Genomic DNA, 14,050 nt, shown 5'->3' with positions numbered 1-14,050 from the left:
TTGGGAGGCCAAGGTCGGTGAGCATCACTTGAGGTCAGGAGTTCAAGACCAGCCTGGCCAACATGGTGAAACACCATCTCTACTAAAAATACAGAAATTAGCCGGGCGTGGTGGCTAGCACCTGTAATTCCAGCTACTCCGGAGGCTGAGCCAGGAGAATAGCTTCAACCTGGGAGGTGAAGGTTGCAGTGAGCCGAGATCGGGCCATTGCACTCCAGCCTGGGCGACAGAGCAAGACTCTGTCTCCAAAAAAAAAAAAAGGTATTTAGAACACACAAAACAAGGCAACATTTATTCTTTTTTCTCGTCTCTTGGTATGGGATGGGAGCTGTTGGTGGCTCCTCCACTGTTGGCTGTTACTCTCTGAGCCAGTGTTACTATCACTGGTTCCTTCTCTGCCATATGGTCAACCCCTCCTACACACTCTCCTTGTCCTCAGGAGTAGATGTGCCTTCTTCACTGTTCTGTTGGCTCTTCTTCAGAGTGTGTCTCCTCTGTCTCCATTGGAAGGTTCGTGTCGTCTTTCTTTTCCTCAACTTCGTTGCCCGCTTGCTCTTCCTCAGGAGCGATGCTGCTCTGACTGTGCTAAGCTTGCACTGCCGCCTCCTCCCTTTCCTCCTGCCTTTTGTGGCCCTGTTCCTCTGCCTGTGCAATCTCAGCTAGTTTTCTCCATATCCAGTTCTACCTTCAGACCGCACAACCTTTTAAGTTCACTGTTAAATGAAGCCGTGCTTTCCAGGAATTTCCTCTTCTTCTCCTGATGTCGTTCTTCTATTTGAAGAAGTTCAGCTTCTAGTTTTCACTGATGAACCATTAAGGACTGGACCTGTCGCTTGAGGACCTGCATTCTAGCTGTTGTGACAGTGGACGGAACGTCTGGCACCACACGGTCACTAAGGATTTCACTGATGAGGCCATGGTTTCTCTGGAAATGGGCAGTGTCCGTATGCTCCACTGAAAAGCCATTGTCGGCCCGGCACGGTGGCTCATGCCCATAATCCCAGCACTCAGGGAGGCCGAGGCAGGCGGATCACAAGGTCAGGACCAGCCTGGCCAACATCGTGAAACCCCATCTGTACTAAAGATACAAAAAAATCAGCCAGGCATGGTGGTGCGTGCCTGTAATCCCAGCTACTGGGGAGGCTGAGGCAGTAGAATCACTTGAACCCAGGAGGCGGAGGTTGCAGCGAGCTGAGATGGCGCCACTGCACTCCAGCCTGGGCGACAGAGCAAGACTCTGTCTCAAAAGAAAAACAAAAAGAAAAGCTATCTCATAGTTATCTGGATCTTCAGCAAGCTGAATGCTCACGTCAGGTTCTCCTCTCTCCATGCGAGACTGCCTCTGTCCACTTTCTTCCTCTAAAGCAGCTTCTGCATGACTTTTTGCATTTATGTAAGCAAGGTTCGTGTGGAATTAGAGGTCTTCATAGATTCATTGTACTCTACTTTTCTGCTTTGTATTTGTTTATTCTTGTTTCTCTTCATCAGTGAGATCTCCCCACATGCCATCAATAATCTTGCCAATCTCCCACAAATTTAGGTCAGGGTTGGAAGACTTTACTTGGTCCCAGACCTTTCTGCTGTACCTCATGTGGTGCATCAGCGGCTTATCTGGTGGCTTTGGGGGTTTTGGAATCATAATACCAAAGGACGCCATGACCCAGCTGTTGGTGCCCGGGTTGCCTCCCAGCCCGTAGTTGTTGTAGGTGAGATGACTGTATGGATTGTATCCCACAGACCCTGGTGTACTGGGCATCTGTGTTGCAGGAGCTGGGGTGGGAGTTGGGGCATAAGATGGTCTTTTTGACATTTCGGAAGATTAAGTTCTCAGTTCCTTAAGAATGAATCTGAGACTTCATGGGCAGAAAAAGTGCCCAAAACCCCGGCTTCGCTTCCCTTTATCCTATGCATGCCCCACCCCTCCAATTTTTTAATTTTTTGTAGAGATGGGACTTCACTGTTGCCTCAGCTGGTCTCGAACTCCTGGACTCAAGTGATCCTCCCACTTCAGCCTCCCAAAGTGCTGGATAACAGGCGCCAGCCACTGAGCCCAGCCCACTTCCTATATTATGTCCTAAAGTGGGTTTTTTGTTTGTTTGTTTGTTTTTTTACTACAAATAACCCTTTCATTTTCAGGACTCAGACAAGCACCTTTGGGACACTAGAAATCCCTCCAGGACCTTAAGAAAATGCTGCAGAAATGTTGGTTTTATTCTCCTCTTCACTGTAGATTTCCCATTAGGAAGTAGGGGCACAAGAGATCAGGTTTATTCATTCAACAAATAGCATCCTCCATGCGGTGGGTGCTGTTCTAGGTGCTGAAGACAGAGCCATGAATAAGACAGAAACAGCCCCTGCCCACTTGGAGCTTCTATCCTAGCAGAGACAGGCAATAAACAAATGAACAGTAAATGTTAATATGTCAGGTGGTGGAAAGAGCTGTGGAGGAAAAAAGAAAGCCAAGGATAGCGAATTCAGGACTGGGGGAGGTGTTGTTCCTATGCAGTGTGGCCAGGGAAAGTCTCAATGACAACGGGACATTTGAGCAGAGACCACAAAAAGGTGCCTGTAATCCCAGCACTTCGGGAGGCCAAAGCAGGTGGATCACCTGAGCTCAGGAGTTTGAGACCAGCCTGGCCAACATGGTGAAACCCCATCTCTACCAAAAAATACAAAAATTAGCCAGACATGGTGGTATGTGCCTGTAATCCCAGCTACTCAGGAGGCTGAGGCAGAAGAATCCCTTGAACCTGGGAGGCAGAGGTTGCAGTGAGCTGAGATCACGCCACTGCATTCCAGCTGAGGCGTCAGAGTGAAACTCCGTCTCAAAAAAAAAAAAAAAAGCCTGTGGGCAAGGCAGATCTATTAGGGTCTGTATACATAAAGATGTGTACATATATGTATGGTTTTTTATGTCAACAATAAAAACAAAACAAAAATGATTTGTAAGTGACCTGTTTCTCCTTCAGATTATCTTTGCTTTCTTGAGGACTTGATTATGCATTCAAAATTATATTGATGTTGTATTTCTAAGGTATCTGTAGTGGAGGAGGGGCACTCAGGTGCTCAGGTTAGCTGTTCTGCTTTAACACCCAGCTTAAAGCACAAATGGGAAGCTTAATCTTCTCTCCTTCATGCATTCATTCATTCATTCACTCATCTAACTATGCATATATATATATATATACACACACACACATACAAACACACATACATATATTTTGAGATAGGGTCTGCACTCTGTTGCTCAGGCTGGAGGGCAGTGGTGCGATCATGGCTCACTGCAGTCTCGACCTCCAGACTCAAGTGATCCTCCCACCTCAGCACCTCAAGTAGTTGGGACCACAGGCACATAGCACCACACCCAGCTAATTTTTTATTTTTTGTAGAGATGGAATCTCCCTATGCTGCCTAGGCTGGTCTCAAACTCAGGGGCTCAAGAGATCCTTCTGCTTTGGCCTCCAAAAGGGCTGGGATTACAGGTGTGAGCCACCATGCCTGGCCTCATTTAACAATATTTCTTGGGCACCTACTATGTGCCAGGAATAGTCAGGCACTGAGGATCCAGTGCGAGACAGGACAGATTTTATCCTAGCTCTCAGAGAGCTGCTCCCAGCAGATAGAAAGGTTTTGTTTCTTATGATTTTGCACTGTCCCTCAGCTATATCACCCACCTATCAATATTATTTCTTCCACTGGTTTTCCTGGAGACTGTGTCTTCCTGCTCCCCTCTGGATAGGTTGCTTCCAAGTCCAACTACATAGCCCCTCCAGGACTGGCCCACACTTGAGTCCCTGTTTTCTGAGTCTCCAGCCTTTCTTTTCCTTGGTGTACTCTTTCCTTTTGCTGGCGTAGATTCCTGAGAAGGAGAGCAAGGGAAGAAAAACATTTACCTGTTTGCATATCTGAATATGTCATTTATTTTGCCTTTACATTTGACAAGTAAGTTCCTTTTGTATTTTCTCTCTGATAATTACTTTATGTCCTAGTCTGTTTTGTGCTGTTATAACAGAATACCACAGACTGGCTAATTTATAAAGAACAGAAATTTATTTCCCCCACTTTTTTTTTTTAATGAGACGGAGTCTTGCTCTGTTGCCCAGGCTGGAGTGCAGTGGCACGATCTCAGCTCACTGCAACCTCTGCCTCCTGGATTCAAGTGATTCTTCTGCCTTAGCCTCCCGATTCGCTGGGACTATAAGTATGTGCTATGACATCCAGATAATTTTTGTATTTTTAGTAGAGACGGGGTTTCACTATGTTGGCCAGGCTGGTCTCAAACTCCTGTCCTCAAGTGATCTGCCTGCCTGGGCCTCCCAAAGTGCTGGGATTATAGGCAGGAGCCACTGCGCCTGGCCTAGTCTCTTGAACCATTTTATTTCAGTGGATAGTTTTTATTTTAGAGATCATTTTCTCATTATTTGTTCTTTTTTATAGCATCCTATTCTTAATTTATGGATTCCATGTCATTCAAAAATATTGCTTAAAGTGAGTTTGGGGTTTTTCTTTGTTTTTCCTTACCTTTTTTCCCCTGAAGTTTCCTTTTTCTGTTTGTTAGTTGTTTTACTCTCTCTTTTATGTCAACATGAAGAACTGAGTATCTGACTGAATCTGGGTGTCAGGTATGTGGATTGTTATTTTTATTTATTTAATGTATTTATTTTTATTATTATTTTTTTGAGACATTGTTGCTCTCTGTCGCCCAGGCTGGAGTGCAGTGACACAATCTCAGCTCACTGCAACCTCCACCTCCTGGGTTCAAGCAATTCTCCTACCTCAGTTTCCTGAGTGGCTGGGATTATAGGTGTGTGCAATCATGCCCGGCTATTTTTTTCTGTAGATTGTTATTAATTTTCCTATACTTTTCTTTATGTTGACTGATTTCATTTATACAGTTTTGGTAGATTGGAAACTTTGTATGTGTTTATATGTCCTCAGAACTGGAGGAATCTGCAATGAGGGGCCTTTTTGTTGGTGAACGTCCATGTGACAGAAGGACTTCCTAATCTTCTGCCTGGGTACATGTATTTGGCTGCTAAAATTCTGGGAAAGGGAAGGAAGAATGAAGGAAAGAAGCTTAGGAGCCCATCGTTCAAGACAGGCATCCACTTCATTCCTTGTTTTTGATACTATGATTCACCTCCACCTCTCTCTGGGCCTGGTGGCCTCAAGTCTGAAGCCTCTATAGTTTCATTTCTGCAAATAATAAGCCTTGAAGAGGGGTGACAGCAACTCCTGGCTGTGAGGGGTGGGAAGGGACACTTGGGATCTGTTATTTCCTTGCTCCATTTTTAGCCCATTGCCATATGCCTGAGTTGTCCGTGGTACCTGGTACCTATACATCCTGGAACTCTTGGGATCCCATCAGAGAAAATATGCCCACTTCTTATTGGCATCCCCCTTTGAAAACACTGAGGTTGTAACTTATGCTCCATGTCAGTTAGCTCTGTCTTCCATCTTCCATTTTTTAAAGACTAATATTTGCATAGATAAAAATTTTAATTCTCACTTGCTGATGTCTCTTGCTCCCTAATTTTTATCCTTGTAGGTTTATACTTTTAAAATTCCGTGTCTGCCATGCGGTGGGGGTAGGGAGAGATCATTTAATTTTGTGTGGCTATATTACCCTAAAATCTTGATGGGCTTTTGAGAAATCTCTCATGGCACACTGAAGAAATGCAGTTTCCAGGATTGGTCACACGGTGGCGTAGCGACCCTACGTTTAATTTATAGTTTCTCCATGCAAGCCCCACTGCCAACCCCACAAGAGCTGGCATATTGGAGTCCTGGCTAATCCAGCAAGGCGGACTACAGAATTGTAGAATATTTCCATTGAACTGAGTATCGGAGAGCTTTCTAGTCTATCTCCTTTAGAGACAAGGAAATAATTCACAGGAGTCAACTAATGTATCCAATACCCGGAAGTAGTAAGAATAGATTTGAACTTTAAAGTTGTTTAAATTTTTTTTTTTTTTTTTTTTTTTTGAGGCAGAGTCTCTGTTGCCTAGGCTGGAGTGCAGTGGTGGGATGGCTCACTGCAACCTCCGCCTCCCAGGATCAGGTGATTCTCCTGCCTCAGCCTCCTGAGTAGCTGGGATTACAGGCGTGTGTTCCCATGCCTGGCTAATTTTTGTATTTTTAGTAGAGACGGGGTTTCACTATGTTGGTCAGGCTGGTCTCGAACTCCTGATATCGTGATCCTCCCACCTCAGCTTTCCAAAGTGCTGAGATTACAGGCATGAGCCACCAGGCCCCGCCTTTTTCCTTTTTCTTTTTCTTTTCTTTTTTTTCGAGACAGTCTTGCTCTGCTGCCCAGGCTGGAGTGCAGTGGCATGATCTCGGCTCACTAAAACCTATCTCGGGTTCAAGCAATTCTCCTGCCTCAGCCTCCCAAGTAGCTGGGATTACAGGCATGCGCCACCATGCCAGCCTAATTTTTATATTTTTAGTAGACGCAGGGTTTCGCCATGTTGGCCAGGCTGGTCTCAAACTCCTGACCTCAAGTGATCTGCCAGCCTCGGCCTCCCAAGTGCTGGGATTACAGGCGTAGGCCACCGTGCCCAGCCTAAAAGTTATAATTGAAGTTGCCTTTAAATCAAGATGGAACTGTGAATGTATGGAAGTGGGGGTGGGGAAAAGGAGGCCGGTGCATCCCCTGCTTGAATGTGGTAGGAGAGGGAAGCTGAAGGAACATCACCATTTCACTCACTGCATGTTCTGAGCACCTGCTGCGTGGACAGCAATGCAGTAAGATCTGTGAAAACACAAAAAGGACTAGAGTCCCTGCCCACCACTCGCTCACAATCCATTAAAGAGATAAGCCAGTTAACCACAAACAAGGAAGTAGGCAATAAATGCCCAGTGGAAAAGCAGGCCAAATGTGTTCTTCTCGGGATTTAGAAGGGAGAGGCAACTTCTCTGCTTAGAAGTGGGGAATATACCTCCTGGTGGGATTCGGGCTGGCCTTGGGAAAATAGCATAGGGCCACCTTTCTCAAACTGTAATTTGTGTGAGACTCCTCTGGGGCTTTTGTGTAATCATAGATGCGAATTGTGCAGAGCAGCTGCAGTTCTCAGAAGCTCCCAGGTGATTCCCATGCAGGTGATCTGAAGAACACACTTTGAGTAGCAAGGGTGTGGGAACTGGTTCATGAACTTGGCTGCACATGGGAATCACATAGGAAGTTAAAAACGAACAAAAAGCCACTATCGTCCCAGGAATTCTGGGGTGCAACCTTGGCATTAGTTTGTTTATTGTGTAAAGAAAGGGTCTCACTATACCCTCAGGCTGGTCTTGAACCCCTGGCCTAAAGCAGTCCTCCCATTTCGGCTTCCCAAAGTGCTGGGACTCCAGGCATGAACCACTGCACAGAGTCAGTGCTCGTATTTTTAAAAGCACTCCCCTTATGTGCAGTAAAGTTTACACACCACTGGCATAGTAGATATTTGTCACTCTTTTTGTCCATCCAGTTACCTAAATCCCCCATCTTAGAGTCAGAGGCCACCTCCCACTATTGAAGCTGAAAACAAGAGATTCTCCCTTTTCCCCACTTCCCTGGCACCTGGGGCAGGGGCATGTATTTTGGGCTTCACCAACCAATAACCAACCAGACTCTGAACAAGAAGCCACTGAAACAGCAGAATCCATACAATATCCATCCACCTTTGCAGGAGTTTTGGAACTGGCGGCAGCCAGTTTTCAGAGGCAGCAGGGACAATTCTTGGGGCATGATGTCTGTGTTGATCAGCAGTGACTACAGGGCCTTAGCAGACCAATTCTTTTAAGTCTAATCTTGAGCACTGGTCTTGATGCACAATCTTTTTTGTTGTTGTTTTGGAGGGCACACCCGGATCTTGGTGCACAGCCTTTAAGACTGGTTCTATGGTCTTAGAGACTAGGAGCTACCCAATATAACCGTAGACACACACATTCACAGCCCTTTAGGGTTAAACTTATCATACATTTTTTTTTTGTTTTCGAGATGGGGGTCTCACTTTGTCAACCAGGCTGGAGTGTGGAGTGGAGTGTAGTGGTGTAATCTTGGCTAACTATAGCCTCAAACTCCAGGGCTCAACTGATCCTCCCACCTCAGTTTCCCAGGTAGCTGAGACTACAGATGCACACCAGCATGCCTGGCTAATTTTTGTTATTTTTTGTAGAGAGAGATTTTCGTCATGTTGCCCAGGCTGGTCTCGAACTACCGAGCTCAGGCAATCCTCCCGCCTCAGCCTCCCAAAGTGCTGGGATTACAGGCATGAGCCACCATGCCCAGCCCTTATAATACAAATTTAAAACTTACATAAAACAAATGGGTAGATTACTGAATTGTTATAAGGCAAACCCCCTTGCAACCAATATCCATGTGAAAAGATAAGATTTTGTTATCCTAGGAACCCTCTGCTAAGAATATCCCTATCCTGGCCGGGCACAGTGGCTCCCGCCTGTAATCCCAGCACTTTGGGAGGCTGAGTGGGGCGCGGATTACCTGAGGTCAGGAGTTTGAGACCAGTCTGGGCAACATGGTGAAATCCCATCTCTGCTAAAAATACAAAAATTAGCCAGGTGTGGTGGTGGGTGCCTGTAATCCCAGCTACTGGGGAGGCTGAGGCACGAGAATCACTTGAACCTGGGAGGCAGAAGTTGCAGTGAGCCGAGATCATGCCACTGCACTCCAGCCTGGGTGACAGAGCGAGACTGTCTCAAATAGTAATAATAATAATATCCCTATCCTGACTTCCAGGATAATGATCTTCTTAATTTACTTTAGTATATTATGCTGTACTTTCCTAAACACACTATAGTTTAGCCTTGCCTGCTTTTCTCTCTCTACCTATTGAAATTGAATTTTGAAGAGGCTGAAGTAATTGTCCTGTAAAGTTTACAGTCTGGATTTTGTTGATTGATTTAGTTTAACATGTTCTGTCCTCATTTTTCCTATAAATTGGCAGTTGGCTCTAGACTACAGATCTGATCTTTTGATCAGGCATGGCCTCCTCATAAGCATGGTGCTCTTGGTCAGAAGGAACATAAATATCTGTTTTGTTGGATCTTTTTGTGATGTTAGTAGCCATTGACTGTTGCCTAGATCCATGAATTCATCGGAGGTTGTGAGATAAGATTCTATTATTTTTTCTTTTTGGTTGTTGTTGGAATACTTCTGTACAGAGAAACTTCATCTTGTTGACTATTCAGTTACCCAGTGGTATAGTTCATATAAGGAAGGCAAGATTAATTATTGATTCTTTTACTTACCACCAGAGAAGAGTTGTAGGGGGAGGGGAGAGCTATTTCCCTGGCATTCTCCAATAGTGACCAATTAGGGGTGTGTGCATGTGTGTTTGGTATCATCATGAACTCATGGATTTACACATATTCAACGGGTTCAGACTGTCCCATCTTTAGCCAGAGTGAGCATCTTCAAGTTAACTTGCAAGCCATCTTGATAACATCCCTAGATTTTGAGTTTGAGATCTGATGTAATCAGCTATTTGAGGCTCATTTTACACCTTTCCTGACAGAAACTTGGAATCTGCCATTTCAAGAAGCCCTGGTTTCAGAGGAGGGAGGGTGCACAGTCTTAGCCCAGAGCTTCAAAACAGCCCGGCAGCCTCGCCTCGCACCCCAGCCGGTCCGTCGGTCCAGCAGCCTGAGCAGCGGCCAGCGCCGGCACATCCCGCTCTGGGCTTTAAACGTGACCCCTCGCCTCGCCCTGCCCTATGAAAATTTTGGTGCTTCTTGCTTTCACCGTCGCCTTCCACATCACCTCTGCAGCCTTGCTGTTCATCGCCACCATCGACAATGCCTGGTGGGTAGGAGATGAGTTTTTTGCAGATGTCTGGAGAATATGTACCAAAAACACGAATTGTACAGTAATCAATGACAGCTTTACAGAGTATTCCATGGGCCGGGTGCGGTGGCTCGCCCCTGTAATCCCAGCACTTTGGGAGGCCAAGGCAGGCGGATTACGAGGTTGGGAGATCAAGACCAGCCTAGCCAACATGGTGAAACTCGATCTCTACTAAAAATACAAAAATTAGCCGGGTGTGGTGGTGCGTGCCTGTAATCCCAGCTACTCAGGAGGCTGAGGCAGGAGAATCGCTTGAACCAGGGATTTGGAGGTTGCGCTGAGCCAAGATTGCACCACAGCACTACAGCCTGGCGACACAGCGAGACTTCGTCTCTAAAAAAGAAAAAAAAAAAAAAAGAATACCCCATTCCACGGCTGGGCTCGGTGGCTCACACCTTGTAATCCCAGCACTTTGGGAGGCTGAGGTGGGCAGTTCACCTGAGGTTGGGAGTTTGAGACCAGCCTCACCAACATGGAGAAACTCCATCTCTACTAAAAATACAAAATTAGTCCGGCGTGGTGGTGAGAGGTGACAGCGTGCTGGCAGTCCTCACAGCCCTCGCTTGCTCTCGGCACCTCCTCTGCCTGGGCTCCCACTTTGGTGGCACTTGAGGAGCCCTTCAGCCCACCGCTGCACTATGGGAGCCCCTTTCTGGGCTGGCCGAGGCCGGAGACTGCTCCCTCAGCTTGCAGGGAGGTGTGGAGGGAGAGGCGCGAGCGGGAACCTGGGTTGCGCTTGGTGCTTGCGGGCCAGCTGGAGTTCCAGGTGGGCGTGGGCTTGGCGGGCCCTGCACTCGGAGCAGCCGGCCGGCCCTGCCGGCCCCGGGCAATGAGGGGCTTAGCACCCGGGCCAGCAGCTGCGGAGGGTGTACTGGGTCGCCCAGCAGTGCCAGCCCACCGGCACTGTGCTCGATTTCTCGCCGAGCCTTAGCTGCCTTCCCACGGGGCAGGGCTCGGGACCTGCAGCCCACCATGCCTGAGCCTCCCACCCCCTCCGTGGGCTCCTGTGCGGCCCGAGCCTCCCTGATGAGCGCCGCCCCCTGCTCCATGGCGCCCAGTCCCATGGACCACCCAAGGGCTGAGGAGTGCAGGCGCACGGCGCGGGACTGGCAGGCAGCTCCACCTGCAGCCCCGGTGTAGGATCTACTGGGTGAAGCCAGCTGGGCTCCTGAGTCTGGTGGGAACGCGGAGAACCCTTGTCTAGCTCAGGGATTGTAAATACACCAATGGGCACTCTGTATCTAGCTCAAGGTTTGTAAACACACCAATCAGCACCCTGTGTCTAGCTCAGGGTTTGTGAATGCACCAATCAGCGCCCTGTCAAAACAGACCACTGGGCTCTACCAATCAGCAGGATGTGGGTGGAGCCAGATAAGAGAGTAAAAGCAGGCTGCCCCGGCCAGCAGCGGCAACCCGCTCGGGTCCCCTTCCACCCTGTGTAAGGTTTGTTCTTTCACTCTTTGCAATAAATCTTGCTACTGCTCACTCTTTGGGTCCACACTGCCTTTATGAGCTGTAACACTCACCGCGAAGGACTGCAGCTTCACTCCTGAGGCCAGCGAGACCACAAGCCCACCGGGAGGAACGAACAACTCCAGATGCGCCACCTTAAGAGCTGTAACACTCACCATGAAGGTCTGCAGCTTCACTCCTGAGCCAGCGAGACCAGGAACCCACCAGAAGGAAGAAACTCCGAACACATCCGAACATCAGAAGGAACAAACTCCAGATGTGCCACCTTAAGAGCTGTAACACTCACCGCGAGGGTCCGCAGCTTCATTCTTGAAGTCAGTGAGACCAAGAACCCACCAATTCCGGACACAGTGGCATGCGCCTGTAGTCCCAGCTACTCGGAAGGCTGCGGCAGGAGAATCGCTTGAACCCGAGAGGCGGAGGTTGCAGTGAGCCGAGATCGCCCACTGCACTCCAGCCTGGGCAACAAGAGCGAAACTCGTCTCAAAAAAAAAAAAAAAAAAAAAAAAAAAATACACCATGCTACAATGCTACAGGTGATCCAGGCCACCATGGTCCTCTCCACCATTCTCTGCTGCATCGCCTTCTTCATCTTCCACCTAAAGCAGGGAGAGAGGTTTGTCCTAACCTTCATCATCCAGCTAATGTCATACCTGTGCCTCATGATTGCAGCCTCCACTTATACAGACAGGCGCGATAAAACCACAGATTTCTATTACCTGACCAAAGAAGGCAGCTATGGCTACTCCTACGTCCTGGCGTGGGTGGCCTTTGCCTTCACCTTCATCAGCGGCATGATGTACCTGATAACTGAAGAAGCCAAACAGAGTTCCAGAGCTGGGTTGCTTTTGCTGCAGTACAGAATCCACATTCAGATAACGAATTTGTATATAATCATTTTTTTTAGGTTTTTCTAGCAAATGGTTTCCTTTAAAAGTAAAAAAAAAAAAAAAAAAAAAAGCCCTGTTTCTTAGAGTGGGAGAAGGGAATTTCTTAGAGCCTACTGTAGTACTGTAATAACTTTCAGTTTATTGTAGGTCTCTCTTGCTCACTTGCTATTGGTAGTGTGCACACCCCTTCCAGTTCCAGCCACTGCTCTCAAGCTGGCTTGCAGCCTTCAAGTACCTGCTGGCTATCTGGAGCTCCCAGACCAATCAGATGCCCCATTGCTTCCCTTTGCTTTCTTCTGCATGAGATGGTGAGGGGTAATATAAAGCAAAAACAGTAGTAAATGAAGTATACTTCGAGGGTATTACTCTTTGTTAGAAGGTGCCAAGGTTGGGCTAAATGGTCACACAACCACTCCAGACTCTTTCTGCTGTCTCTGGCACCTGTTCATTACCCCAGGCCCTCTTGAGAACTGTAATAAGGTGAAGTGAACACAGGAGGGACAGTGTTGTTGGCCTGGTTTCAAAATCCAACTCCAGCACCAACTGGCTGTGCAACCTTAAGCAAATGACCTAATCTGAGGCTGTTTCTTCTTGGGTACTAATTCACAAGGACGTTGAAGACCTAACCCAAAGTACCTACAGCAGTGCCAAAAAAGCACCTAGCAGGCTCACCAGAAATACTCTCCCCCTTCACACACTACGTTTGCCTTCAACGCTGCATTTCCCTCTGCCATTTTAGCCAGGTCTTATTGAAACCTCGATTAACACGACTTCCCATGTGACCTCTAAAACCCTTGTTTCTCCTATTCAAATCCATCTAAACTTGCTTTCCACAAACACACTGCTCTCACCACTCTCAAGAGTTTACCATGATTCCCCAGGGTCTGTCATTGTCTAGCCTCTGTGGTCTCTTCTTACAGTGACATCCCCATCTGCCCTAGCCAGTGAATCGACATTTCTAAGAACCAATTAATGTCCCTCCTCCCTCAAAAAGCAATCCCAACTATTCTCACCAACTGAATTTGATATATTAATACAGCAATTAAAATCCAGATTACAATTATTTGGCTCTTATATATGCTTAACTTGATGAATTACTTTTGTTTTCTAAACTAGACCATCGATTTAAGGGGGGAGACCATATCCTATTTCCCTACACCAATCTTGGTTTTTTTTTTTTTTTTTTTTTTTTTTTGAAACAATCTTGTTCTGTCACCCAGGCTGGAGTGCAGTGGCATGATTTCGGCTTACTGCAACCTCTGCCTCCCGGGTTCAAGCGATTCTACTGCCTCAGCCTCCCGAGTAGCTGGGATTACAGGCGTGCGCCACCATGCCCGGCTAATTTTTGGGTTTTTAGTAGAGACAGGGTTTCACCATGTTGGCCAGGCTGGTCTCGAAGTCCTGACCTCAGGTGATCCACCCACTTTGGCCTTCCAAAGTGCTGGGATTATAGGCGTGAGCCACCGCGCCCGGCAAAGGCAGAATTGTAGGTCCCAACAAAACAAGTATGTTGGGGGGAAGGAATAGAACATTAAAAACACTCTATGTGATTCTTAAAATCACTGCATCTGAGAAATACTCTACATATACTTTCAGCAGAGACAATCTTGTCAATAAATATTTATTATTGACTAATAAAGCCTGAATATAGGATCAAACATTTCTTTTCCCTACACATAAAGACAAGGCTGTTGCTATGTATAACAAAAGCAGGAAATACTTTTTTTTTTTTTTTGAGATGGAGTCTTGCTCTATCACCCAGGCTGGAGTGCTGTGGTGCGATCTTGGCTCACTGCAACCTCTGCCTCCTGGGTTCAAGCGATTCTCCCACCTCAGCCTC

At 47.1% G+C, this 14,050-nt stretch overlaps 1 protein-coding gene and 1 pseudogene across 1 annotated transcript; one reads left to right on the top strand and one right to left on the bottom strand.

The window, feature by feature from the left end:
• Nucleotides 1–329: 329 nt before the first annotated feature.
• Nucleotides 330–1,846, bottom strand: LOC100596664 (annotated as a pseudogene).
• A 7,140-nt stretch (nt 1,847–8,986) lies between these two features.
• LOC100596332 (epithelial membrane protein 2-like) lies at nt 8,987–12,249 on the top strand. The gene is made up of 2 exons (XM_030799361.1): nt 8,987–9,908; nt 11,857–12,249. Exons 1-2 carry the CDS (start codon nt 9,717–9,719, stop codon nt 12,235–12,237), a joined length of 573 nt encoding a protein of 190 aa, XP_030655221.1. The 5' UTR covers nt 8,987–9,716; the 3' UTR covers nt 12,238–12,249.
• The last annotated feature ends 1,801 nt before the right edge of the window (nt 12,250–14,050 follow it).

This window comes from Nomascus leucogenys, chromosome 19 (assembly GCF_006542625.1).
Source record: "Nomascus leucogenys isolate Asia chromosome 19, Asia_NLE_v1, whole genome shotgun sequence".
Taxonomy (NCBI): domain Eukaryota; kingdom Metazoa; phylum Chordata; class Mammalia; order Primates; family Hylobatidae; genus Nomascus; species Nomascus leucogenys.
This window is presented reverse-complemented; position numbering and strand designations above follow the sequence as displayed.